Source organism: Rana temporaria, chromosome 1 (genome assembly GCF_905171775.1).
Source record: "Rana temporaria chromosome 1, aRanTem1.1, whole genome shotgun sequence".
In the NCBI taxonomy this organism is placed as follows: Eukaryota; Metazoa; Chordata; class Amphibia; order Anura; family Ranidae; genus Rana; species Rana temporaria.
Genome location: NC_053489.1, coordinates 97,459,527 through 97,485,874, shown reverse-complemented (window position 1 = coordinate 97,485,874; position 26,348 = coordinate 97,459,527). Strand labels below are relative to the sequence as shown.

At 42.0% G+C, this 26,348-nt stretch overlaps 1 protein-coding gene across 2 annotated transcripts in view; it reads left to right on the top strand.

The window, feature by feature from the left end:
- The first annotated feature begins 420 nt into the window (after positions 1–420).
- Positions 421–26,348, top strand: part of PDE8B (phosphodiesterase 8B) — a 120,724-nt gene continuing 94,796 nt past the window's right edge. The window contains exons 1-3 of one of the 2 annotated variants that reach the window (XM_040340900.1): positions 421–1,056; positions 9,599–9,789; positions 20,611–20,670. In XM_040340900.1, the coding sequence (XP_040196834.1) occupies positions 1,030–1,056; positions 9,599–9,789; positions 20,611–20,670 (278 nt within the window). In that variant the 5' untranslated portion in view covers positions 421–1,029. The remainder of the gene's footprint in view (positions 1,057–9,598; positions 9,790–20,610; positions 20,671–26,348) is intronic. The other variant, XM_040340909.1, reaches the window with a different exon arrangement.

Below are 26,348 nucleotides of genomic sequence, written 5' to 3'. Positions count from 1 at the left end.
TGTACTTAAAGCAGAACTATAGTAATTTTAAAAATGTTCCATCTATTAAATATTCTGTCCTTGTTGTTTTAACTTTGAATAGTAAAGCATTTTGTTTTTGCCAGTAAATACCTTATACAACCCACTTCCTGTTTCTTGTCTGGTAAAAAGTCTAGGCTTATGACATCATACACAGCTCTCTCCTTTACTCTTGTGAGTTTACCAGGAAGGGAGGGAAGATAAGTCATAGGAGGGCCAATGAGAGCTGTAGAGTTGGAGGTGTGCCTCTGTGTGTCTGTGTAAATCCAGGCAGCAGCTTCAGCTGCCCACAGTTAAAATGAATGCAGCCAGACTCAGTGGAGGGAGATTTCTACAGCATATTTGGCTAGTACAGAATCACAGTATATATAACATAATATGCAAAGTGGTTGGATGGAAGCTTCAGAATGGCAAAGATGTTTTTATTACAAATTATGTGAGCAAACTGCAGTTCCTCTTTAGCATCCTATGGAAACATATTTTTAAATTCAAGGACATTTGGTAAGAATTATACTAGACGAGACAGTACAAGTGTAGGATATTTATAAGCCTGGAAGGTATATCACAAGCTGTTCTTTGTAAAGAAAGGTCTAAGTGAAAGGTTTTATTGTCTGTATTGCATAATAACACATATCCTTCACAATGAACAACCCAACACATTTCTGTGCAACATAAATACTCAAATGAATTAAAAGGCATTTAAAATCTTTGGTTAATTCACAGTAAGTAACTTTTTTTAATGCTTCAGGCGACAGTTCCGTATACAGTATAGGCTAAAACTTTGTGTCATGACATAGATAATCGGCAAGGCAGGGAATATAAATCTGCTTGTACAGGTCAGAGCGGCAAGAACATGTATATAATGATATTCTGTTCTGCCATTGTTACATGTTGTTTTGCAAATCTAGATACAAAATGTACTTTTACTGTATATATAAAAAGAATACAGAATAATGAACCGTATTCTTAACTTTTTAGCAGGTTTCGTCAACAGAACTGTGGCTGGGACCTATGAGAGTAACACAGGATCCTATACAGGTAATTCAATCTTACCTTTTAACTCCGAAAATACAACAAAATATTATTTAGCTTTATGAAACGGCTATATAAAGTGACTATATAAAGTGACGTTGGTCTGTTATACTAGAAAATGAACCCATGTCTTAGTTGGTCATTTTTGAACTTTTTGTATAGAAAGAAATGTATTGGAAGAACATTGGCTTTCACCATCTATTTTCCTAGTTGCAGAAACATTATTTCTTAATTGCCCTCCCCCAACTCCCGGGCAACACATTTTGATCCCCCACTGGTTCGATTACCCAGGAATGAGGAAAATATTGAGGGGAACCTTTTTTTTTTTTTTTTATTGGCCCTGTTTTGTCACATGGCATAGAGAGATGATTAGTCCTATGTAAGCTCCAACTAAAGCAACTTGTAGCTTACACAGTAACTGAGGAGAGTGGTCGAGAAACAAAGGAAAGGTATGTTCTTCTGAAGAGGTGGGCATTAAAGTGTACCCTTTTCTTTGCCTTGGATGGCCAACTCTATAGCACCCTATAGTGAACAGGTATACATCATTAACTATCAATTGTTGTCAATAATATTTTACCAATGTCAGTCCCAACTTTTCTTAAAACGTCTCTACATGGTTATAAAATAACATTTAAGGATGAATACAGTTTCATAAGAAATCCCCCACTGTCTCCCTTCATTTCTCATCATATACTGTAATGCCGCGTATACACCATCACTTTACGTGATGAAAAAAAACGAAGTTTTGAAAAACGTCAATTAAAATGACCGTGTGGGGGGGAAAACGTTGTTTTATGTCTTGTGAAAAATGACAAAAAAAGTTGAAGCATGCTTCAATTTTTTGTGTCGTTTTCCAAAACGTTGTTTTTTGTGTCAATTAAAATGATAGTGTGTGGGCAAAACGACGTTTAAAACAACGTTTTTAAACCCGCGCATGCTCAGAAGCAAGATGGTGTGTAGGCAACGTCGTTTTTGAAAATGAAGTTTCAAAAACGTTGTTTTATTTCATGATTTAAAACATCGTTTTTTTTCATCACATAAAGTGATGGTGTGTACACGGCATTACTCAAAAAATAAAGCTCTCATATACACTGAACCAAAGTTTTCTCTCCCTGGCTTTCTTAAAGTTGTAACAGTGTTTGGATAGCCTGGCTCTCCAGAACTATTACCTAATTGCAATGTTTGGCCTGACCATACAGAACATTGGGTGTCCTGAGCACATGCACTTAGTTACAGATGGGTGACCAATATTATTCTCAGTGGCTCAGTGCATGAGTAATGAGAGTGCCACAGTACAGCAGAGAATGAGCTATCATGGGCATCCATATCATTTGGCACTCTCCAATCCTGGAAACCTTAACGTGTACCCTTAAAACCTATCTCTTTAGAGAAGCACGCAACTACATAACGTGCCAATACATAAGTCTCCTGGTCCAGGCAATGACCTAAAGCCTGAGGCTTATCATCAAGAGGAACAATCAGAGAAATGGGATAACCTGTGCAGGTTTCTATTATTTTTCTCCTGATAAGTTGGTACCAAAGGCACTTGTAGTACACCATCCTTGCTTCTCTTCATAGCTTGGACTCAGACTGCTGCAGGATGAGACTACTGATGTTCAAAGACTCAGCAGTCACCTTTTGATGCCTCTGGGTGGCGGACTGCTTTCTGATGTCTATGGTGGTTTTTATGCTCTTCAGTACATGAATTAAAATTTGTCCGGTTCTGCAGGGGCTGGGCAAATTTCGATACATGTATGAGCACCCCGGTTGTACACAAGTCGATCCATCAATTGACTTGTGTACAACCAGCCTGCCTGTTTTTTCCTGAGCAATTAGTGTCGCCGGCTATAGTTGGCAACACTAATCTTTGTGTTCTACCGATAGGGAAGGCTCCTTGCCAGCAGAACACAATAGCTCTGCTATTATCAACACTGACTGTGTTGGTGGGGAAATTGAGCAATTTTCTTTTGGTCTTCCAGTATAATGTATGGCCTGCCTAAGGCACACACTATTACCTCATGTACAGCTTGTTTTACTTCCCTTATTACTTGTGTCTACCTCTTAGACCTCTAGATTGTACATTTGTGGATTACTGGGACTCCCTGCTGATTCTCACAGTACTTGCAGTCACTGAACCCTATACTTAGCCATGGAAACTAAAGCCCACAATTGGCTATCTCCTCAACCTCCCACAACTTGCCTCTGGATAGATAAGGTAAATTCAATCCTGCATCTACAAAGATAAAATTGCAACTACAGAGCCAGTTCTCAAAATTCCAAAATATGAGAAAATATGGCAAGATTTTCTAAAGCAGCCTTTTTCAACCAGGGTGCCCGGGCACCCTGGGGAGCCTTGAGGTTTCTTCAGGGGGTGCCTTGGGAAATTGCCCAAAAATTGTATACAAGCTGGCATGTGAATGAAGCCTGCCTTTTAGTTACACAAAGCCATAGATTTTTATTGTGCACCATTACAACCTTCTAGTCACTGGCCTCCTAACAACCAATGACATTGTCAGTTGATAAGGAGGACGTTGGGCACCTGCACACCGCACTTGTTTGCCCCTCCTGTGCCCCTCTCTATCGGCACTGGGGTCACATTAGCTGAGTGAGGGAGAAAAACTGGGGGAGAAGAGAAACACTGGAATACTAGTCAGTACCAGTTTGCAAAAGTGTATTTGCTTTGGAATAATAAATCCCCTCTAAAGTTGGGTGTCCTGCTTGTATGGATGTTGCTGCAATTATGTAAAATTATTAGAATAGTTTTTGCATTTTAGATTGGGGTGCCTTGAAATTTTCCATAATTTTTTAAAGGGTGCCTTGACTGAAAAAAGGTTGAGAAACACTGCGCTAAAGGACACTGCTCTTGCACCCCCTGCTTTAGTTTAGTAATAACTAACCCTGGAAAAACATACCAAGAAAACCATTTGAAATCATTTATCTTCTTACCTTGGAAAAACAAGAAAATGTTAATGCTATCAGGCCAAAGAGAAGCCAATATAAAAGCAGACACGTGTATTTATACCAGTTGCAATGTTTTTTTGAAATTCAACTGGGTTAAATTGAAGTGTTTTAAGGCTGCTTAAGCTTTAGCTTTAACTATAATAATAATCCAAATGTGCCTTTATTTATAATAAACACTTTTTTCCCTTTTTGAAATATTGTTGAGGACATGTTTGAAGTATCCATATTAGAAAAACAGTCCAGCGTGCAGAGAAGTTTGAAAGCAGGTCACTAAGTCCAGCGGCTCTTGTCAGACTCCGGGGAATTTATTGATTCTGTCACAAAGCGGAGTTGCTATGGTAACACACTCCAACAAACCAGGGTCATGGAACAGTGCTGTGTTTACAAGAGTCTGAATGACTGCAGCCTTTCCTAATTCCCGAAGAAGCATACCCTTATATAACAACACAATTTCCTAGTTAAACATTGCTTATTCTATCAATATAATATAGATCTATAAAAGTGAGTGAACCATAGCAAAGTATATTCCCGCAGGAAGCATGACATAACTGTTCAGATTTCATTAGAATTTGACAGAATGCCAGTGCATAGCAAGCATGGTAGACAATTATAATAAATAAGGTGTCATTTAATGTGCTGGTTGTGTTTTAAACATGGGGCAGGGGATATGTTGCCAAAAAAATGCTGGACATAGACATCCATGAGTACCCAATATGCAATGCTAATGCTAATAATGGAAATCTTTGACCTTTTCAACATATTAAAACACCCAAAAATTTGAGATTTATTCAAACAGTGCCTACAGGTTGGAAAAGAAAAAAAAGTAACAGCGCTCTCTGCAGGGACAACCCAATCCATACACCAGGTCCACTCACAGATGCAGAGGCTTGCTGAGTCCCAACACACTCGAATGCAACAATAGTAAGAAGAGGCGGCAAGACTGTAATCCTTTTATTGGTACATTAGAGTGACAATAAAACAATAATGCTGACACGTTTCAGCAATAGCCTTAGCCCCCGTTCACACCTAGGCGTATATACGCCTGTAGTGCGACGCCGCAGCCGCCCCTGAGACGCTGGAGGGATGATTTCACATTGCCCTCTATGGAGATGGTTCACATCTCCACGCTGAACGCCGAACGCCGTACGCCTGCCGCCTGAAAACAAGTCCCGGACCTTTTTTTCAGGCGGCTTTCGGCGTTCGGCATAGGAGATGTGAACCATCTCCATAGAGGGGGTGAAGGCTGCATTTACAATCACGGCGTTTTGTCGCCGCAAATCGCGGTACAAAACGCAGCAATTCACAGGACCAAACGCCGCGATTTTGTACGCCAAGGTGTGAATGCAGCCTTAGTTGTAGCTAGTTTGAAACAGATATGGCAATATATATATATATATATATATATATATATATATATATATACACATACACATATACAAGCTCCACCTCTACATAATTGGCTTATCAGGTTAGTGTCACAGAAAATTAGCATATTTAATTATTTAATTGATACCGCCAATCATTCAAGTGGTTGGTGACTCCACCTGTTTCCAGCCAGCAAGAGAAAGGGGAGAGGAAAGGAAGAAAATATAAAAATTTGTTGAGCCTAAAGAGAAATGTGTAAAAAAAAAACTGCTACATGAGATATTAGCACCTTGTTATTCCAAGTGCAGACTAATATTTAAAAGGTGTTGTGGTAGTAACACAATGTAAGGTCAAGATTTATGGCAAGATCAAAAAAAAAAAAAAAATAAGTAATTTTTTTTTGATCTTGCCATAATTCTTGACCTTAAATTGTGTTACAATTTTTTTTGTTTTTCACAAAAAGTTACTATTTTGAATATTAATCTGCACTTTTTTATTGTCACTCTAATGTACCAATAAATAACACTTCAAGGATTACAGTATTGCCGGCTCTTCTTATGCCGCGTACACACGATCATTTTTCGGCATTAAAAAAAACCCGAAGTTTTTCCAACTTGATCATTAAAACGGCGTTGCCCACACACCATCGTTTTTTAAAAATGCTCTAGCAAGCCGTGGTGACGTACAACACATACGACGGCACAATAAAGGGGGAGTTCCATGCGGATGACGCCACCCTTGGGGCTGCTTTAGCTGATTCCGTGTTAGTAAAAGATGATTTGCGCTTTTCTGTCTGAATGTGCTTACTCCATTATGAACGGTAGTTTTACTAGAACGAGCGCTCCCATCTCATAACTTGCTTCTGAGCATGCGCCGGTTTTTAACATCGTTTTAGCCCACACACGATCATTTTTTACAACACGAAAAACGACATTGTTTAAAACATCGTTAAAAAATGCAGCATGCTTGAAAAAAATTTTTTGTCGTTTTTCAGAAGCCGAAAAATGATGTGAAGCCCACACATCATTTTAATTGACATTTTTTTAAAACATCGTTTTTTTCATGCCGAAAAATGATTGTGTGTACGCGGCATTACTATTAGTGCCTACAGATAGTGGGGTAGATTCAGGTACCGCTGCGCACTCCTTACGGAGGCGCAGCGTCCCGTTTTTGCCCTGCGCCCCCGCAAATTAACTGCGCTACGCTTCATTCACGAAGCAGTAGCCACGTAATTTGCGTGGGCGCTCCTCAAAAATGCCCGAAGTAAGGGCGCCTAATGTAAATGATCCCATAGGGGGCGGGAATTTAAATTAGGCGCGTTCCCGCGCCGAGCGTAGGGCGCATGCTCCGTCAGGAAACTTTCCCGACGTGCATTGCGGCAAATGACGTCGCAAGGACGTCATTTGCTTCAAAGTGAACGTAAATGGCGTCCAGCGCCATTCACGATTCACTTACGCAAACGACGTAAAATTTAAACTTTGCGACGCGGGAACGACGGGTATACGTAACATTGGCTGACCCTGCTAATAGAAGGAGCAGCCTTACGCGAAACCCGACGGACGGAAACGACGTAAACTGCGTACGCAGGGCTCGCGTAACGTTGTGAATCGGCGTTAGTATGCAATTTGCATACTATACGCTGACCACAATGGGAACGCCCCCTAGCGGCCAACGTAAGAATGCAGCCTACGATATGACTGGCATAAGAGCCTTATACTAGTCATATCTTAGGCTGCCGTCGGCGTAACGAGGTTCCTGAATCAGGAGCATTCGTAACGCTGGCGCAAGTAAGCAATTGTGCTGCGTAACTATGGTTACGCAGACGCAATTGCTTCTTCAATCTAGGCCAGTGATGATAAACTTGAATAAAAGCAGAGGAAAAATGTGCCGTTCAATCATGTATTCAACATAAATATCAATAGATGTAATGATGTGGAAAAAAAAAAAAAAAAAAAAAACAATGATATCTTTGGCATCAAAAGCTGGTTAAGCCCCCAAAAATGACTTCTTGTAGGCATTTTGTATAACTGACCACCAGTATCTGTAACATGCATATCTACTTTTACTGTGACCAAACAACTCTATCTTTGATCAGTCTTCTGCAAATTCTTCCAGAATGCCAATTCTTTGCCTACATGTTCAATGTCAATTGCTCTATTATTCTTTTTAGACTGTAAAGGCCTTTTACTAACATACCGCCTACCCAGGTAAAATTGGTAAAATCTCTTTCTGACTGTAGATGTATGCAATTCAACCCGAACTATTAAAAAAGAGTTACTGGGATGCCCTGCGATGAAGATTTGGGGTTCTTGGTGATTTTTTTTAGCATCAAATGGTCAGTTCTTTGTTTAAAATCTATGCCACTTGTACATTTTTTCTTATAGTGGAATAGTTGATTTCATATCATTCGCCAGGCTTTTTAAATCCCATGCCAGACTCATAGGCCACAACTCCCTTTCTGAAGGGAGAGCTCTACTGGTCTTGCCATGATTACTTCAATATCACAGAAAACACTACACCTTAGATATCTAAAGTTAAAATAAGACAGGTTCCACCTGTTTCTAGTAATTGGCACCTAATCTTGACCACCTGATTCCAATTGTATGGGTTTGAAGTGGTGGTAAATGTTGACGTTTACTTGCTTTTCCCATATGCCGAAGCTACCATTTTATCAAAGCCTTGTTTTCTTCTTTTTTTTTTTAAATAACAAATATGCTATATTTACCTCTGTGCAGTGGTTTCGCACAGAGCAGCCCAGATCCTCCTCTTCTCGGGTGCCACGTCGGTTCTCCTGGCTCCTCCCTCCTGCCGGGTGCCCCCACAGCAAGCGGCTTGCTGTGGGTGCACCTAAACAGGTGCGCTCCCAACCCGCGGCTCTCTATGTCCATTCACACGTGGAGCCGTAGCCTGGCCTCGCCCCCTCTGTCTCCTGATTGGCTCCCTGAGTGTGATTGACAGCAGCAGGAGCCAATGGCTCCCACTGCTGCCAAAAGCCAATCCAGAGTGGTAGTCCCTGGAGAGGCAAGGCTCTCCTCGATATTGCTGGATCGAGAGGGGGGTTCAGGTAAGTATCTGGGGGGCTGCTGCACACAAGGCTTTTTTACCTTCATGCATAGAATGCATGAAGGTAAAAAAACCTTGTGCCTTACAACCACTTTAATTTAGATCATGAAAATTAAAACTCATTTGTTACTTTTTTTGTGCCATTTCTTAAATTTTACCACATTTATCTGGAGACACTTTTTGAATTAAGATCTAATGTTTCCCTTTTTAAAGTGAAACTAAAGGGAAAAAAAATAATAAGATACTAAGGACATGTAAGCTGCAATATATTACATTTTCGCTCTTGGTTTTTTGTTTATTTTTTGTTTGTTTTCGTCACTTTTATTTAAAAATGTTTTTACATTTAAAAGTTAGAACTTCTGTCACCTTTTATCACTGCCTTTTTCTTCATTTAGCAGATTTCTCGATTCCTCCTGTTTAATTGACAGAACAGGAAGAGAGACACAGACAGCCGTAACAGCAAAGTTTCTAGTAGAGTGAAGGTGTACTGTCTCTGTCAAAATGTAAATGTTGTCTGTGTTCCCATTAAGGAGATTTGTCCACTCTTTGGGCCAGATCCAAGTAGATAGGCGTATCTTTAAATGGGCGTAGCGTATAGTAGTAACGCTACGCCGCCGCAACTTTGAGAGTCAAGTGCTGTATTCACAAAGCACTTGCCTCTAAAGTTACGGCGGCGTAGCGTAAAACTGCCGGCGTAAGCGCGCCTAAATCAAATGAGGAACAGGGGGGCGTGTTTTATGTAAAATAAGCATGACCCCACGTAAATGATGCTTTTTTTGTACGGCGCATGCGCGCACATGCTCAGTATCACGCCAAATTTTTTAATTAAATTACGCCCGCTCAATGCCTAGACGACGTAATTTACGCAAAGCCCTATTCGCGAACCAGCAAATAAGTGCAGCCTTGTGGGGTCCAGGGGCATATGCTGCTAATATTGTATTGCTGACCGAAGGCCAGGGTTTTTTTTTTTTCACAAAAATCTATAAAGAAACATTTATTGCCAAGGACATCCATGATGTTCTGCTTGTAAAGCATGCTGGGCTTTCCAGTTTATCATATAAAGGGCTAAAAGCAATGCAAACGTCAAAACTACCCACTCTGTGTAGTGGACCTTTGTATTTCATATGAATTTTCTTGTGCTTCAACATCTCGTTGTCAGGTGCTGCTGGTGTTCGCAAAGGAAGACAGTCAGAGCGATGCCTTCTGGTGGGCCTGTGACCGGGCTGGGTACAGGTGTAATATAGCCAGAACACCCGAATCAGCCCTGGAGTGTTTCCTTGATAAACATCATGAAATAATTGTTATAGATCACAGGCACTCAAGATACCTTGACGCAGAGGCAGTTTGCAGGCAAGTACAAAGTATGGACTGAAATCTAGCACTGTTACTGTATTGTTTGTATGAGATCAATTTTCAATTCATATTATTTAATATGCTTAAAGGGTCACTAAAAGGAATTTTTTTTTTTTTTGCTAAATAACTTCCTTTACCTTACTGCAGTCCTGGTTTCATGTCCTCATTTTTGCTTTGATGTGGCTGTAATTCCTCTCTGTTTTGGACACTTCCTGGTTGTCTGTTTCCTGATCACCACAGTACTGGAAGATTTCTCACTGTGGTCACTAATCAAGGAGGTGTGATTACTGTTTGTAAAACGAAACTGGATTGGTGCTGAGGGGTTTTAGACAAAGCATCGCTGCCCTCTATTGGCTCTTTGTTTCTGTACATCAGAGAACCAGGAAACAACAGCAAAAAACGAAACTAAACTGTAGGTACATTATATGATTGGTTTTTATCTATTTTTAATCATTTTTTAAAAGGAATCAGTTAACTATTATGCCTCTATACCCTGTAAACAGTCATTTCAGCAAAAAATTATTTTTCCTTTAGTGACCCTTTAAAGTAAACTTATCACAATCCTAGGCAATTTATTTTGAGCGTATTTGCCCCAAATATTATCCTTTCCAAAGTAGTTGAGCTTGGCTCTACCTCCTTCTGCCTCCTCAGCCTCTTATTACTGTAGTTACCCTAGAGCAGTGATGGCGAACCTTGGCACCCCAGATGTTTTGGAACTACATTTCCCATGATCCTCAACTACACCGCTGAGTGCATTAGCATCATAGGAAATGTAGTTTAAAAACATCTGGGGTGCCAAGTTTCGCCATCACTGCCCTAGATGGACAACTTTACAGACCAGTAGGGAAATGCAGTAGATGGAGCAGCAGGGTCAAGCTCAATTGTTACAGGAAAAAATATATCATTCAGCTGCCTAGAGCTCTGGATGTACTGATCATTTCATTGAAGGTCACCCCTACATATGCATATTTTGTCACCCTGTATGTGACACATTTGTAATATTGGCAACAAATTCTTTCTATAGGCGCTGCATAGAAATGCTCAGCATGTACAGCATGCACTGGCTAGAATCTTGTGCTTGACACAAGTTTGTCCCAGAGCTTAGTGAATGTGGTAAAGTTTCACTTTGCAAAGAATACCCATTCATGCTGGGAAATCTGGGAATTAAACAAAAACTGCTTTTTTGCTTGAACATTAGTGGATAATGGAAGCCAGCGCCATCCAGTGCCAACCCCATTTGTAGCTGGCCAGCTAAGACCTGTCCTAGGTTGCTAATGTGACTTACATGTATATGCAGCTAGACCTGCTAACAACCTTAATACAGTTCATATGCTCACATGTGAGAGACAAAGCAGAGTTATTTACTGTGATTTCATGTTTTGAATGTCATGTAACAGTTGTATATTGTGTTCACAGAAGCAAAAGAGAAAATATGCCTTTTAAGATTTGTTCTGTGACTGTAATGTAAGCTCAAGACCCAGCAGAATTGAAACCAGAAAGCATAGCGTTAAGCTTTTGTGACTCATCAGGAGTCTTGGCCAATCTCACATTGAGCAGGAGTCTTGGCCAATCACACTCATTCTGTCTGGAAAGTTCCCAGCAGAGCTGTTCATTACACCAGAGAGAGTGGAACTGGACAGACACACATCCACTCAGAGTTCTGTTTTCTGGAAACAAATGGTGAAAATAGTTCCACCAAACATGCAAACAAACAGAATGGCGCTAGAGGAATTATAGAGTAATGCCGCGTACACATGACCGTTTTTAATGTCATAGAAAAAATGATGTTTTTCTCTACGTGATTCTTGTCAAGCCTGCCTTGCATACACACGATCGTGAAAAAAAATGCTGGAGCAAAGAGCGGTGACGTACAACATGTACGACAGCACTATAAAGGGGAAGTTCTGTTCGAATTGCGCCACCCTTTGGGCTTGATTATGCAAATTTTCCTTCTCATAACTTGCTTCTGAGCATGCGTGTTTTTTTCCCCGGCGTTAAAGCCTACACACGACCATTTTTCACGACGTGAAAAACGTTGATAAAAAATTTAGCATTTTTAATGGCCATTTTTCACGTCGCGAAAAATGCTCTGGAGCCTACACACGATCGTTTTTAATGACCAATTTAAAAAATGGCATTTTTCTCGTCATGAAAAACGATCGTGTGTACGCGGCATTACAGATGGTCTTATTTGGACTAAAAGATCAGAGAAATCAAAATTCTTCTAATGCCACAGCGCATAAAGGCACTTCATAGTGCTGTGACTGCCACATCATTCACTATGCTTTAGGACAGGGGTCTCCAAACTGCGGCCCGGGGGCCGGATGCGGCCCTTTGCTTACTTTTATCCGGCCCTTGGGGCACTAATCCTCCCACTGATACAAGGCACTAATCTACCATCGAACACCAATAATGGAGCACCATTTCTCCCACTGACACTAATAATAGGGCACTAGTCCTCCTTATGATACCAATGATTGGGCACTATTCCTCTAACCTAATACCAAATGTGGTGATGTTTACTCCTACTGATGCCGCTGGCCACGATCTGGCCCTCTTGAAGTCTGAAGGACCGTAAACCGGCCCTTTGTTTAGAAAGTTTAGAGACCCCTGCTTTAGGAGAAAAATTCCCTTGCAAAGTGCAACTTCCCTTTTGAAAGTGAACAGCCTATTTACCTTTTAGTAAATCAATTCCAATGAGTCTACTTCTATGTTCTCCAGGATCATTTTGAAGATGGCAGTATACTGTACCTATTCATCACTGACCATTAACGAAAACAGGGTGCTAAGATGAGAATGTATGGGCAACATGATGGTATTTGTCCCAAAATAGTTTGATCAACTTAAATAAAGCACCATTTGTATCCTGAGACACAAACAGATCATTTTTACAAGGACAGTCTGTGATTTCCAAACAGATCATTTTTACAAGGACAGTCTGTGATTTCCAATGAACCCGACCTCCATCATAGATTTATTGTAGCTTTGATCACATGTAATATACTGTATTTCCTCAATGATGAAATGAGTGTTCTGCCATAATTCATCCAGAGATTTCTTGGAGTATTTTTTATCTAGGAACTAATTAATCATTTAGACCCTCTTGTAAACTAAGAATCTGGTCACAGAATGACTAATATCCATCCTTAAACTCACCCAGATTGGCAGTCTAGAAGCAATTCTAAAATTGCTATCTTGGATTTAAAAGTATAGATCATGTTTACAGTAAATTCTGCCAGTGCTAATTAGAGTACCAAAGTTCTTCTAGATTACAAAAATCTGTACCCCACAATAACCAAAAATCTGCAGGTAAGATACCTGACTTGAAAAACTCCCAAGCTTCTTTTTACTGGTTTAAACCTTCTTGGTCGAAATACTGTGAGATTCCGTGTACATAGCACTCCAGTGACTATAGTACCTATTGTTTCTAGTGATTGTTGACCCCTTTCTGACAATGTTAGTTCCCTGGTTGTCTCTAGTTTCCAAACTTCCTGAGTCTCTGACCCAGAGTAAGCATGCAACGAGAGCTTTTGATCTGTAGACTTCTATACAGCAGTAACACCGAGTATTCAAACCATCAGATCACTATGACAGCCAGACAACTAGTAGTTTCAGAGGGAGAGGTTAGCATTAAAAAACTAATTTGATAATACAGTAAAGGATTCCTTTGAACTATTAAAGCTGAATAAACTATGTATTTTGGTAATGATGAAGGAATAAGGTGGCAATCATGATTTTAAGTCTCAACTCTGGTGCAGACAAACCTTTCTTGGCACATGATACATTGGATAGAACAGTGGTGTCTCCAGCTTTCATATTTAGGGGGGGCACATGGGGGGACAGGGACAAAAGTAGCAAGTGCAATTATATATATATATATATATATATATATATATATATATATATATATATATATATATATATATATCCTGGGACCCTTTACTACAATCCCACAATGGGCCCTTTCACATGTTCTGCAGTGAGCTCCCTCCACGGTGGCAGAAAACAAGAGATATATGTCACCAGCACACCAAGAAAATATAAGGGTCCAAAGCAGTGGGAGAACTATAGAACTATCAGGGTTGCAAAGGTTGTCTTGCCACTGGGCCCTGGTGTTCTGCCACTGTGGGGTTCCCCAGCTGTCCTGTTCCTGCTATTTACAGCACTGGTCTGGCATCTGTCTCCTTGCCAGTCTATTAGGACCTAGTGCTGGTGACATTATGGGTGCATGCAGGGGAAGGCTGGCACTATTGGTTATAGAGAGCCGAGCCCCCAGTTGGTCACCTAGCAGCAACAATGCTGTATAATCTTCTCTGACATGCTGATCGGGATGTGATCCAGGTGATGCTCCCAGTCAGATCTAATAAACACAGTATTTATTAGCATCAAGAGTACAACCACATATATATAATCAACTGTATGTTCAGCAGCCATGTGGTCTCTATGCCTGTAAAGTGTGGGCTTTGATCAATAAAATCATTGATATTTAAGACTAGGATTTGACTGGGAGCATCACCCGGATTGCATCACAATCAGCATGTCAGAGAAGGCTCCACTGCTGCTAAGCAACCCGCCAGGAAGCCGACAATCCACAGTGCTAATCACAGCCAGTGAGACATTTCCTGATCTGTGCAGCTGCGGACCGGGAAATGTCTCACTCCCTGTGATTAACGCTGTGCAGTGTGGGCTTCCTGGCAGGCTCTGGCATGTGGAATTTTGAACATGCTCAGCCCATCTCTAACAACAAATTGTGCTGGCCCTCCTGTACATCAGGCTCATCTTTATGAGGTTGATGTACAGGAGGGCCAGCACAATTTACAGGAGGGCCAGCACTGGGTTCCAATGTGCTCCCGCCGATGCCATGGAGACAGAGACCAGCGCTGTAAATAGCCGGGACAGGACAGCAACTCTGGTTGTTCCAGCACTGGTCCACACTGGGAGGATCCATCCACCTATAATGTGTAGATGGGGGAATTGGATCATTTCTTTTTTTTTTTCATTCAACCTAATAGTTGAATGAAAAAAGTGATCAATCATTGATCACTTTTTTTCATACATTGATCATCAATGTATGGGCTGCCTAAGAGCTAAGACCAGCCATAGACAGTTTAAATCTCAGCTGGTTCAGCAGGAACTGGCTGAGGTTTGAACCATTAATGAGCAGATTCTCTTATGATTATCACTAGTGGTTGTTGTATAGCCACTAGTGATAATCACTGTTTGTCGGGAGAATACAATTGCTGGGCAGGAGGGATATTCCCCTGTCACCACTGTCTGTGTTGATGGGGGAATCATGCAAGTTTATTTCCTGCAATCTGTGGATGTGGGAAAGAAATTGCACTGTATATTACCTGCCTAACTGAAAGTGAAAGTAAATTGTAAATGTCTTGAAAGAACAGGAGAGGGGGAGGGAGACAGATGGGGAGAGAAGGGATGGAGATAATGCAGTTCAGTGATTACAGTGTACTGCAGTCTGCAGTGCATACACTTACCCACGGTCCAGGCTAGAATCTCAGGCATCATTCACACACAGCCAGGAATGCTGCTGATTTTCATATTTCCCGCCCACACATCCCCTCTCTTCAGATACAGCACGCCGGGATAGGGTGGGCGGGACTGGAAGGAGGAGGATGAGCTGTATTCCTCCCTGCTCGTATGTGAGGAGAGTGAGGGGGGGGGGGGCTGGCTGGACTCGCTGGGCTGTGAAAGAGTGTCATAGACTGACACTCGGCTCAGCTTGCAGTCACCACTCTCGGAATTTACAGGCTGGTTCTCCTGTCCTAAGGTAACTTTTCAGTGACTGAGATGAAGGCTCATGGAGTCCTTCCTGCAACTCGCTCTTCTCTGTGCCAATGAGGATGCAGGGGAAGGAGTAGATAGGGTGGCTGTGGTTGTGTGAGCGCTCGCATTATGCAGTGTCAGCGGGCAGAGGGATTAGGAGGAATCCCTGCAGAGCTGACTGGGGACACTCTTCCTCTCAGGAGATACTGTGTTACTCCAGCAGTGGCCCGAGCAAAATACAAAAAAAAAATGTGTTTTTTTTTTGGGGGGGGGGGGGGCACATGGGGGGGCACAGCATAATGTTGGGGGGGGGGCAGGGACTCTATTGGGATAGAAATGCAGTAACTGGCATTCCGAGCATTAAGAGGTAGGCATTCCAGTTCACATACATATCCCTCAATTTTACATTAACTGTTCCCAGTCTACACTGCATCGGCTGTAACATGTTTTATAAATTCCTTCTGAATATTAGTATAGGGGCAGACACTTCTGTGTGGTAGTTTCTGTAGTGTAAGCAATTTACTAAATAGTGACTCAAATATTTCAATTGCATATGGGTCCTAAATAAACATAGAGGCCCAGATTCACGTAGAATCGCCTATCTTTAGGCGGGCGTAGCGCATCTAAAATACACTACGCCGCCGTAACTTAGAGCGGCATGTCCCGTATTCTCAAAGAACTTGCGCTTAAGAGTTACGTCGGCGTAGTGTAACTGGGCCGGCGTAAGCCTGCCTAATTCAAATGTGGAAGTGGTGGGCGTGTTTTATGGAAATTAATCGTGACCCCACGTAATTGACGCTTTTTTCGAACGGCGCATGCTCAGTATCACGTCAAATTTTCAAATTAAATTGCGCCCGCTCAATGCCTAGTCAACGTGAACGTAACTTACGTCCAGCGCCATTCAGGGAAGGCTTACACAAACGACGTAAAACGTGAAAAATTTGACGCTGTTCCGACGTCCATACCTAACATTGGTACGCCTCATCTACGCCTCATAGAGCAGGGGTAACTTTACGCCCAAAAAAGCCTAACGTAAACGACGTAAAAAAAGCGCTGGCCGCACGTACGTTTTGAGAATCGGCGTATCTAGCTCATTACCATATTCGACGCGTAAATCGACGGAAGCGCCACCTAGCGGCCAGCGTAAATATGCAACTTGGATACGACGGCGTAAGAGACTTACGCCGGTCGGATCTAAGACAAATCTATGCGTAACTGATTCTAAGAATCAGGCGCATAGATACGACGCCTCAAACTCAGAGTTACGACGGCGTATCTGGAGATACGCCGGCGTAACTCCTACGAGAATCTGGGCCAGAGATCTTAATAAACCCAAAGAAGTAATTTATTTAAAGTATTTTTTTTTTTTGCAAATCCTTTTTATTGAATTTAGAAGGGGTGGAGGTTACAAAACAAGCCTATAAACAGAGAACAAGGTGACAATAACCAAAACACATAAAACTTAAAAGCTGGTAACCAAAGTCCAAAGTAACTTCACTCAAAACTGCTGGAAGGTGCTAAGTAGATGTCAGAAACACGTTCCCACAGTGTACAGAACCAAGTGAAAACGTAAAAGGAAACCTTCAGAACTGTCAAGGGAGAATACAAGGAAAGCAGGGCCAGAGCTTCCTAAAGGGAAGGACCGGGGTCATTCGAAAAAAGGTTCATGTCATCAGCGTATATTGCCACTTTTTCAATGATAGTGCCTACCGGTATACCTTTAATAAGGGAAGAATTACATATGGCTTGGGCTGTTGGCTCCATCAATAGCGTAAATAACGCTGGGGACAATGGGCACCCTTATCTGGTCCCCCTGCCAATGGAAAATGATTCAGCCAACTCGCCTCCCAATTTAATCTGTGCCAGGGAAGCCTTATAAAATATCTTGATCCAGTTACAGAAATGTGCCCCATGTAGACCCAATCCAATGAGTCAAATGCTTTTTCTACATCCAGCATAACCAGGACCCTGGAAGCTGACTCCTCAGGGGGGAGCTGTAAGTGTGTCAATACTCAACGTCTGTTGATTTCCCTGGGAAAAAGCCAGTTTGGTCAATACTAACCAAGGATGGAAAAAATGTTGTCAATCTCTTGGCTAATACCTTAGTCAGGACTTTAAAATCATAATTCAAAAAGGAAATTGGTCTAAATGATGCACAGCACTTAGGACCTCAAATACCCGCGGGGCGCATCGCGGCGAGCCTGCGGCCGCCGGTAATTGAGGCCGCGGCTTTGCGGCCTTCACAGAAGGAAGCTGAGGCCAGCAGAAGGCCGCGGCCTCAATTACCGGCCAGCCAGTAATTGAGGCCGCGGCTTTGCGGCCTTCACAGAAGGAAGCTGAGGCCTGCAGAAGGAATCTAGGAGTGGCCATCTTGTGGTGGCCGTTGGCATTACAGGTTACATTACATTACAAGTAGCAAAAAACAGCAGTTCTAATGTGTTTTTTCAGTGCCATCTCCTTCCCTCTAATTAGAACCCCCAAACATTATATGTATTCTTTATTCTAACACCCTAGAGAATAAAATGGCGATCGTTGCAATACTTTCTGTCACACCGTATTTGCGCAGCGGTCTTTGAAGCACACTTTTTTTGGGGAAAAAATACACCTTTTTTAATTAAAAAATAAGACAACAGTAAAGTTAGCCCAATTTTTTTTATATTGTGAAAGTTAATGTTACGCCGAGTAAATTGATACCCAACATGTCACGCTTCAAAATTGCATCCGCTCGTGGAATGGCGACAAACTTTAACCCTTTAAATCTCCATAGGCGACGTTTAAAAAATTCTACAGGTTGCATGTTTTGAGTTACAGAGGAGGTCTATTGCTAGAATTATTGCTCTCGCTCTACCAATCGCGGCGATACCTCATATGTGTGGTTTGAATACCGTTTACATATGCGGGCGCTACTCACGTATGCGTTCCTTTCTGCGCGCGAGCTTGGCGGGACGGGGTGCATTTTTTTGCTCCTAACTTTTTTAGCTGGCTCTTAGATTCCAAGCAAATTTGTCAAACCCTGGTTTATACCATTCCCCCGGCAATCCATCAGGCCCAGGAGTTTTATTGGTGGAAAATTAGTTGATAGTCCTCTCAATTTCAGGAAGGAAATGTCTTTGTCTAGAGACACAGCCACCTCATACGACAAAGACAACAGATAGAGACTTTGCAGAGTGTCCAGCAAGGACAAGAGATCTGGAGAAGCACCTTGGTGATATGAGGATTGAAAAAACGTTGGAATGCATTTAAAATGCTAGAGGGGTCAATAATGGATTCCCCAGCATCTGAAAGCAACTCAGAGACCACCGTCAGATGCCTGGAATCTGCAACCAGGTTGGCTAACAGTTTACCATTCTTATTCCCAGACCCAAACTGCCTCCCAGCCTCAAAAGCAGGATATCTGCATGTGTGAGGGATGTAAGGTGAAGTTCCAGGTTTCTGCAGGCCTTTTTGCGGGCCAAAATAGAGTAGTTTTCCCCAGTAGGAGAGGATACAAAATCGGACGCTGCCTCAGACCCTTGCAGATTTGATGCCTGTAATGTATTGAGCTCTGGTAAATGCTTTAAAGGCATTCAAAACTATCTGGGGGATGTGGAGGATTCATTCATCACCCAGTATTGCACGTCTGAGTCCTTCAGCAGCCCCTGTACCCTCTCGTTAAGAAGCCATTTGGAATTTAGGTGCCAGCAGCCCAGGAATTTACCTCCCCTACCTTTACAATAAGTTCCATCGAAGAGTGGTCCGAAATGCCTGCAGACAAGTAGGAAGCTACCCATATGATGGATTTATGGGAGCCGGAATAATGTGAGTAAAAACAGTCTAGTGGAAATTTGAATCTCCAAATCAGATCAAAGGTGCGAACCCAGGACCCAAGGTCTACACTGGACATTCTCTGAGGGTTGAAGGAGTCTAAGTATAAGTCAGCCTGCAATACAGCATTAAAATCCCCAGCCCAAATAACTATAGTTTTCTGTAGTGGCGCCAGTTTCTCCTGGTTAGTATATAATATGCCAGGAGAAATAGGCAGAGGAATATATACATTGACAAACACATATTTCACAGTACCAATTTCTAGAACTAAAAATATAAATCTACCCCCTGGATTTGAACATACATGTATTACCTTATATGCAAGGGACCCCCCTAGCATAGGTGACATGAAATGCCTGTTGCACCCACGCTCTGCAGAGGGATAGCATTTTGTTCCCTAAAAGATGAGTTTCCTGTAAAAAAAGGATATGCGGTTTATGAGTATTAAGGAATTTAAACATTAGAGATCTTTTAAATTTTGTTTTTAAGGTCCCTTATGTTCCAAGATACTAATTTAAGTTCCATAGGGACGCTAAACTATATAAAAACTGCAAAATGGGAATAGGGTGAAGTGAAGTATGAGTGCAATTTAGAAACCAACAGAAGGGGAAAAAGGGGTCATACCCGCGGGGGAGTCGCCATACCTCCAAGTTCAGCAACACTGCGGAAAATAATCTTAGTTAGAGCAGTCCAGCAAGTGAGAATAAACATTAAGCGGAACAATTGTGAATGAACCGGATAATTGAGCACTTAAACAGGCAACTTAAAGGAGGAACCCAAAGAGGTGAAGCCATTTCCATGGCACAATATGGAAATTCATTTGTGAGTCATAAGTGGAATGTTGTGCTCACCGCAGGGTATTCAGCCATTCATCTGAGTCAGCCGGGGAGTCGAAGCTAACCGAGCCGTTATGTGGGACTCAGAGATGGCTAGGGTACAGCGTTCTGTATTTAATTATTTCATGGAGCCTTTTACGAACATCGTTAAAGGTTTTCCTCTTGCGCTGTAGCTCAGCCGAAAAATCCGGGAATAGTAGGACGGAGGTATTGCCGTACGAAAGTGTGGAGTGTTTGTGAGAATCCTATCCCGATCTCAGTAATTGCGATAAGGGTTGAGGATTTGTTCCAGGGAGAGCACGTCCTGTAGCCTACAAAGTTTTTTAACACAATTTCTGATTTCTTGAATTATAGTGCACCACTGCTATTGACATCCAAATTTTTCATTCTTTTGCAGATCGATACGTGCAACAAAGCCATCAGAGCACACTACAATCCTTGCTGTTGTCCCACGATTGTAAGTTTGTGTTTTATTTTTGTGCTTTCCTATTGATCACAGTCTTTCCTTTAAAACTATTAGTATTTTATTATTTTTTAGGTTTAGTTTTAAAATAAACCTCTTATAAACCTTGGCAGTTCTAACTGAGCATCTCATGAAGAAATGCATAGAGCAGGGGTGTCAAACTCAATTTCATGGTGGGCCGCATCAGCATTATGATTGCCCTCAAAAGGGCCGGTTGTATCTGTAAGATTAGATGTCCAGCGCATCCCCTCCTCATATATTAGATGTCAAGAGCCACCCCACCATCAGAAGTTGAGTCCCCTACTCTCCCTTATATCAGAGTGCATCCCCCTTTCCTTATGCTGCTGCTGGGAAGAAGCTGGATGCATTGCCTGAAAGCAGAAAGTAATGCCGCGTACACACGACCGGTTGGGGCTGCTTTAGCTGATTTTGTGTTAGTAAAAGTTTAATGAGAGACAATTTGCGCTTTTCAGTCTTCGTGCTTTTCAGGCTGTTACAGCGTGATGAATGTGCTATCTCAATTATGAATGCTAGTTTTACCAGAATGAGCGCTCTCGTCTCATAACTTGCTTTTGAGCATGCACGTTTTTTTCACACCGTTAAAGCGTGACGTGAAAAAAAACAACGTGAAAAACGACGCAAAAAAATAGAGCATGTTCTAAATTTTTAATGCCCATTTTTCACGTCATAAAAAATGCTCTGGAGCCTACACACGGTGGTTTTTAATGACATTAAAAAAAAAAATCATTTTTCACGTCATTAAAAACGGCCATGTGTACGTGGCATTAGGGTTTGGAGGAGGACCAGAGGAAGGCTGGAGCTCTCCTGCAGGGTCACACGAAAGGGCCTGGAGGCCCGAATTCGGCCCACGGGCCTTGAGTTGGACACCTGTGGCATAGAGAATAACTTTAGTGAAAACCATATGTTAAAATCATCAGGAGATATGGAGACATAGGAAGTTGAGGTTGTATATTTCTTGTATAATCCAGGACCAGCTTCTCTCCTCCCATGAATTCCAACTATTGATCAATGCAGCTATCCATCACATTACAAAACCAGCTGTAAGTTGTGGGAGAAGGTGAAATAAACCCACTTTATACATACTTACGCTTCAATGCTGCAACGCCTATGAGCTCCCTTGCTAGTGCCGAATTATACTCTCTGCCTTATTCCGAGTTTTCGGTTTTCAACCATCTTGATTGGCCAGCATGGGAGGGCGTAATCCCTTGCATATGCATGGAACTTTATTCGTCCCAGAATTGTACACTGAGCTATGCATGCAATTGTACACTGAGCTATGCATATGCAGCTCAGTGTACAGTGTAAAGAAAATTGCGAGGAAGAGATATAGTATGCCTCTTTTGTAAAAAGAAATCCTCCCTGCTCCAAATTTTTTAGTTTTCAGGTAACAGTTTTGCCTTAGTACCCATGTACTTTATACATAGAGGACAAAGCAACAGATTCCATTTAAAGTAGGGTTGCACTGATACCGATACTAGTATTGGTATCAGTGCCGATATTGAGCATTTTCATTTTCATGAGCATTTTCCGCATCCTGATCTTTCAGGATGCGGAAGGGAGGAAGGAGCCGGTAAATCTCTCATTTACAGTCCATTCATAACTGACAGCATTGTAAAAAAAAAAGTTGTAAAAAATTATTTAAAAAAATGTATTGTAAAAAATGTATTATAACAAGTTACATTTTATTAGATCAAATAAACATACTTTGCTTGTCCATAACTAAGGGAATAGCTTAGTGACAGCTCACCACCAAGAGAGACACTCTACACCTCCAGCTGGGGATTCAAGAGCAGCCAGGTGCATTAGCATTTCTCTACGGAGTAGCACCTGTATTCAGCAGTTGGAACTTTTTCTGTTTTTGCTGTACCATCAATCCTATGGGAGGATAGCTTTGTTCGTTCGTTCCTAGCAGCCAAAAGGTTAGCAAGTCCTCAAATTTGCAATGAAGTTCTACAGTTTGGGGAATCCCATGCTTCCTCTCCTCATCTAAGTTTTAACCCCTAAATAAACAAACACCCCCTGGACTAATTCTTGAGTCTGCGTAAAAGCTGGGAAAATTCCTTTTGCCTGACCGTGTGCGTAAAGGAGGACCCAAAAAAGCCTCCATCAATCAAGCAGTAATATTCTGCCCCCATTGTGTTTAGCTGATTAGTGGGAGAGAGTTGGCTGTCATTTAACACTGTGTTTACTACCACATGTGACTCTATATTCACATTTATCATTTATAACACAATGTAGCGCAAAATTCAACATAGAATAAATAATAGGGGGGGGGGGTCGTCATCTTAGATAAGGCAGATTATCTTAGAGAAATGCACAATATCGTAGATGACACGAATACCTATTCTTTATTACCCAATGACCCCAAGGCTAAATACAAGAGAGATCTGGAGGTACTTATAGGGCGAGGTGTGTATGAAGGAATATTATCTCTTAAGGAGAAACTTTTTTTGATACCCAAGGCCCCTCGCACCCCAACCATTTATTATCTACCGAAACTGCATAAAGATCCATTCTGCCCCCCGGGACGCCCCATAGTGAGTGGCATTGACTCAATTACCTCCTGGGTGGGCAGATACATAGATTTTTATTTGCAACCATTAGTTAAGAAAATTCCATCATTTGTTAAAGACTCCAGACATATCATGAACATCTTGTCTGGATTTCCTGCTACAGCTAATATCTGGATGGCTACTATAGACGTCACATCCCTATATACGATCAACCCACACGGATTAGGGTTTGAAGCTGTCCACTGTTTTCTCTTGAGGGAGTCGGGGCTTCAGTGCAAGCAGGTAGACTTTGTGATGTCCCTGTTGAGGTACGCAGCAGCATCAAATTATTTTTGGTTCGATAATAACTTCTATAGACAAGACACAGGTGTTGCCATGGGGGCCAAATATGCCCCCAGCCTGGCGAACTTGTTTATGGCCAAATGGGAGGAGGATGTCATCCACACAAGGGTTATACCTCAGCTAGTCCTTTGGGCTAGATAAATTCATGACATCCTCCTCCTATGGGCCGGCGAACACCAGGATCTGGCCGACTTCATAGTGTCCCTCAATTCTAACGATAGAGGGATTAAATTGAAATATGAGGCTAGTGAGACGGATGTTCACTACTTGGACCTCAAGATTGAAGTTAGAGATGGAAAATTTGCTACGTCTACATATTTCAAAGATACGGACCGCAATTCCTTCATCCCGACAGGCAGCTGCTATTACGAGCCTTGGCTCAGGGCAGTCCCTAAGAGTCAGTACCTCAGACTGAGGAGGAACTGCTCCGATCCCCAGCAGTTTCTGTCTCAGGCGGGGATGCTAACAGACCGCTTCCTTGAGAAGGGATACTCCCAGGAGTCCCTACAGGGGTCCCTTAATAAAGTTTTGGCCACTGAGAGGGGCGATCTCCTACGTGAAAAGGCGATTGGGGAGAGGGACAACTTCCCTGAGGGGGTGCCGTTTGTAACTACCTATTCTGTTCAACATAGGGCCATTACTCACCTTGTCAATAAGCATTGGCAAGGATTGAAGGATATCTTGCCCCCCAAACCTCGAGTAATCTTTAGGGGTGTGCAGGCCTTATGGAATAAAGTAGCTGTCAATGTTATAGATCCTCCCATCAGGGGAATAGGCTTTTTTGATCAATTAAAAGGCTACTATAGGTGCAGTCGGTGTAGGGTTTGCTCTATGAATTCCAACACGCAGAGGTGTGTGACTGCCTTTACTTCTACGGTTACCGGTAAGGAGTACAAGATCGGACCCTGTATTACCTGCGCCTCCACAGGCGTAGTATACCTTCTGCAGTGCCCGTGTGGCCTGCAGTATGTGGGTCGGACCAAAAGGTCCTTCCAGGTCCCGGTGAATGAGCATATCACCAACATTCTAGCCGGATTCAAGAACCATTCCGTCTCCAACCATTACAAGCTGAAACATAATAAAGACCCATCTAAAACTCTCTTTCTAGGGATCGACAAATATAAGCCACACTGGAGGGGGAGTGATTTGGTGAGGGAAATTTCACAAATGGAAATGGGTTGGATCCATCGCCTAAAAACATATGCCCCCTATGGGTTGAATATAGAAACCAATGTAAATGCATTCATCAACAATGCATGATATATTTACTCATTGTGAATGGCACCAATAGAGGCAGGTTTATTTTTGCATCTCGATAGTTCAAATATATTTTTTACACTTTTTCTTTGGATGGTATAAAAAATAATTTTCTAATACATTTTTCAGTTTTTTAAGAGAATTTGTTTATACAAATTTTCTAATCGGATTATTAAACTCAATAATTTTTTATTAAAACCCAGATTAAGGAGGGTTACACCTTTTTTCTAATCACTTTGCTTAGTCACACTAGCGGAATTCATTTACTCAGATGTGCACGGCACTGTGGGCATATATCATAAGGACGCGCACCTTAGTGAGGTGGTTCGCGGACGAATTTAAATAATTCATCAATATATTTTTCACTTATTTTTGCACCATTATTTTTGCTTGATTATTTACCTAAGGGTGTTTTGTCATCATCTACGAATTACAGTGATGATGTCCATCTCCCTATTTACCAGGCATGCAGATTGTCCCACCTCTTTTGCGGGAGGCTGGTCACTGTTTTTTGGGGGGTTGGGGAATATTTTTAGATCAGATTGCATTGATTGGTATATTTTAATGTATTTACCTTCTAATGGTTAATTTTAGTCCTAGTTAGCAGGTCCTTAATATGCCCTGGGGTTTTTAATCTATGTCACCTAGAGGTTAATTTAACCTTATTTCCTGGGTCAGATCGGGCCGCCTTTTAGGTATCCTGCAAAGGACTATGCATGCTTGTATTGCCCGCCTTTAAAAGGGTTGCGCCTATCTGGAAGCCATGGTATAATGTTTCCATGGACTCCAGTTTTCTTTTTCTTTTTCAAAACGGAGATTTTTTTAAATATACTTTACATCCTCACTTCCTATAATGAAGCTCTAGATGGCGAAAGAGAGCGGTCGGAACGATCGAATATGAAGTGGGACGGCTTGTGCCAGGCCAGCCTTGCTCTACATTCCCGTCGGACCGTTCGCTGCTTTTGAAATTGTTTCCCTTCCGTTTCTCCTTTTTTTTTGCGCTAGACACAGCTATGTTGTCAGTTTTAAAATAATTTTTATTATGAGGATTTATCGCCCGGTGGTATAGCGCCGGGCCGCCAAATAAGGGCATCTTGACCTCAGTTAAGATGGCGTTTCTGCAGCTATTGCTCCGCTCTTCACAATGAGGCTTAGCTCTATTTAACTGGTGAATCACTGTTATGCCCTACCCCCATTGAAAACGTCTTGTTGATGACGAAACACGTCTGGGAGTCAACGCAGTGACGTCACCACGCAAAGGAGGAGGGCTCCTTGTATACCGGCCGGCATACGCTGTTTTTATCTTCATGCTTGTGAGTATATCTCATGTTTTAATAAATGCTACTTATTTAAACGGAGTCACGCTATGGTGCACCTTCTTTCCTATGTCCTTACCGGACGAACTGGAGCTTGTTACCATCGAGTGCCTGCTGTTATCTCTTTCCTCCCTTGGGTTCCTGTGAATCAAAGGCCGCAGCTGGGCTATAGCCAAAAGGCACAATTTGCTTGCCCTCTGGTAAGCGGCCTCTTATTCCGCTG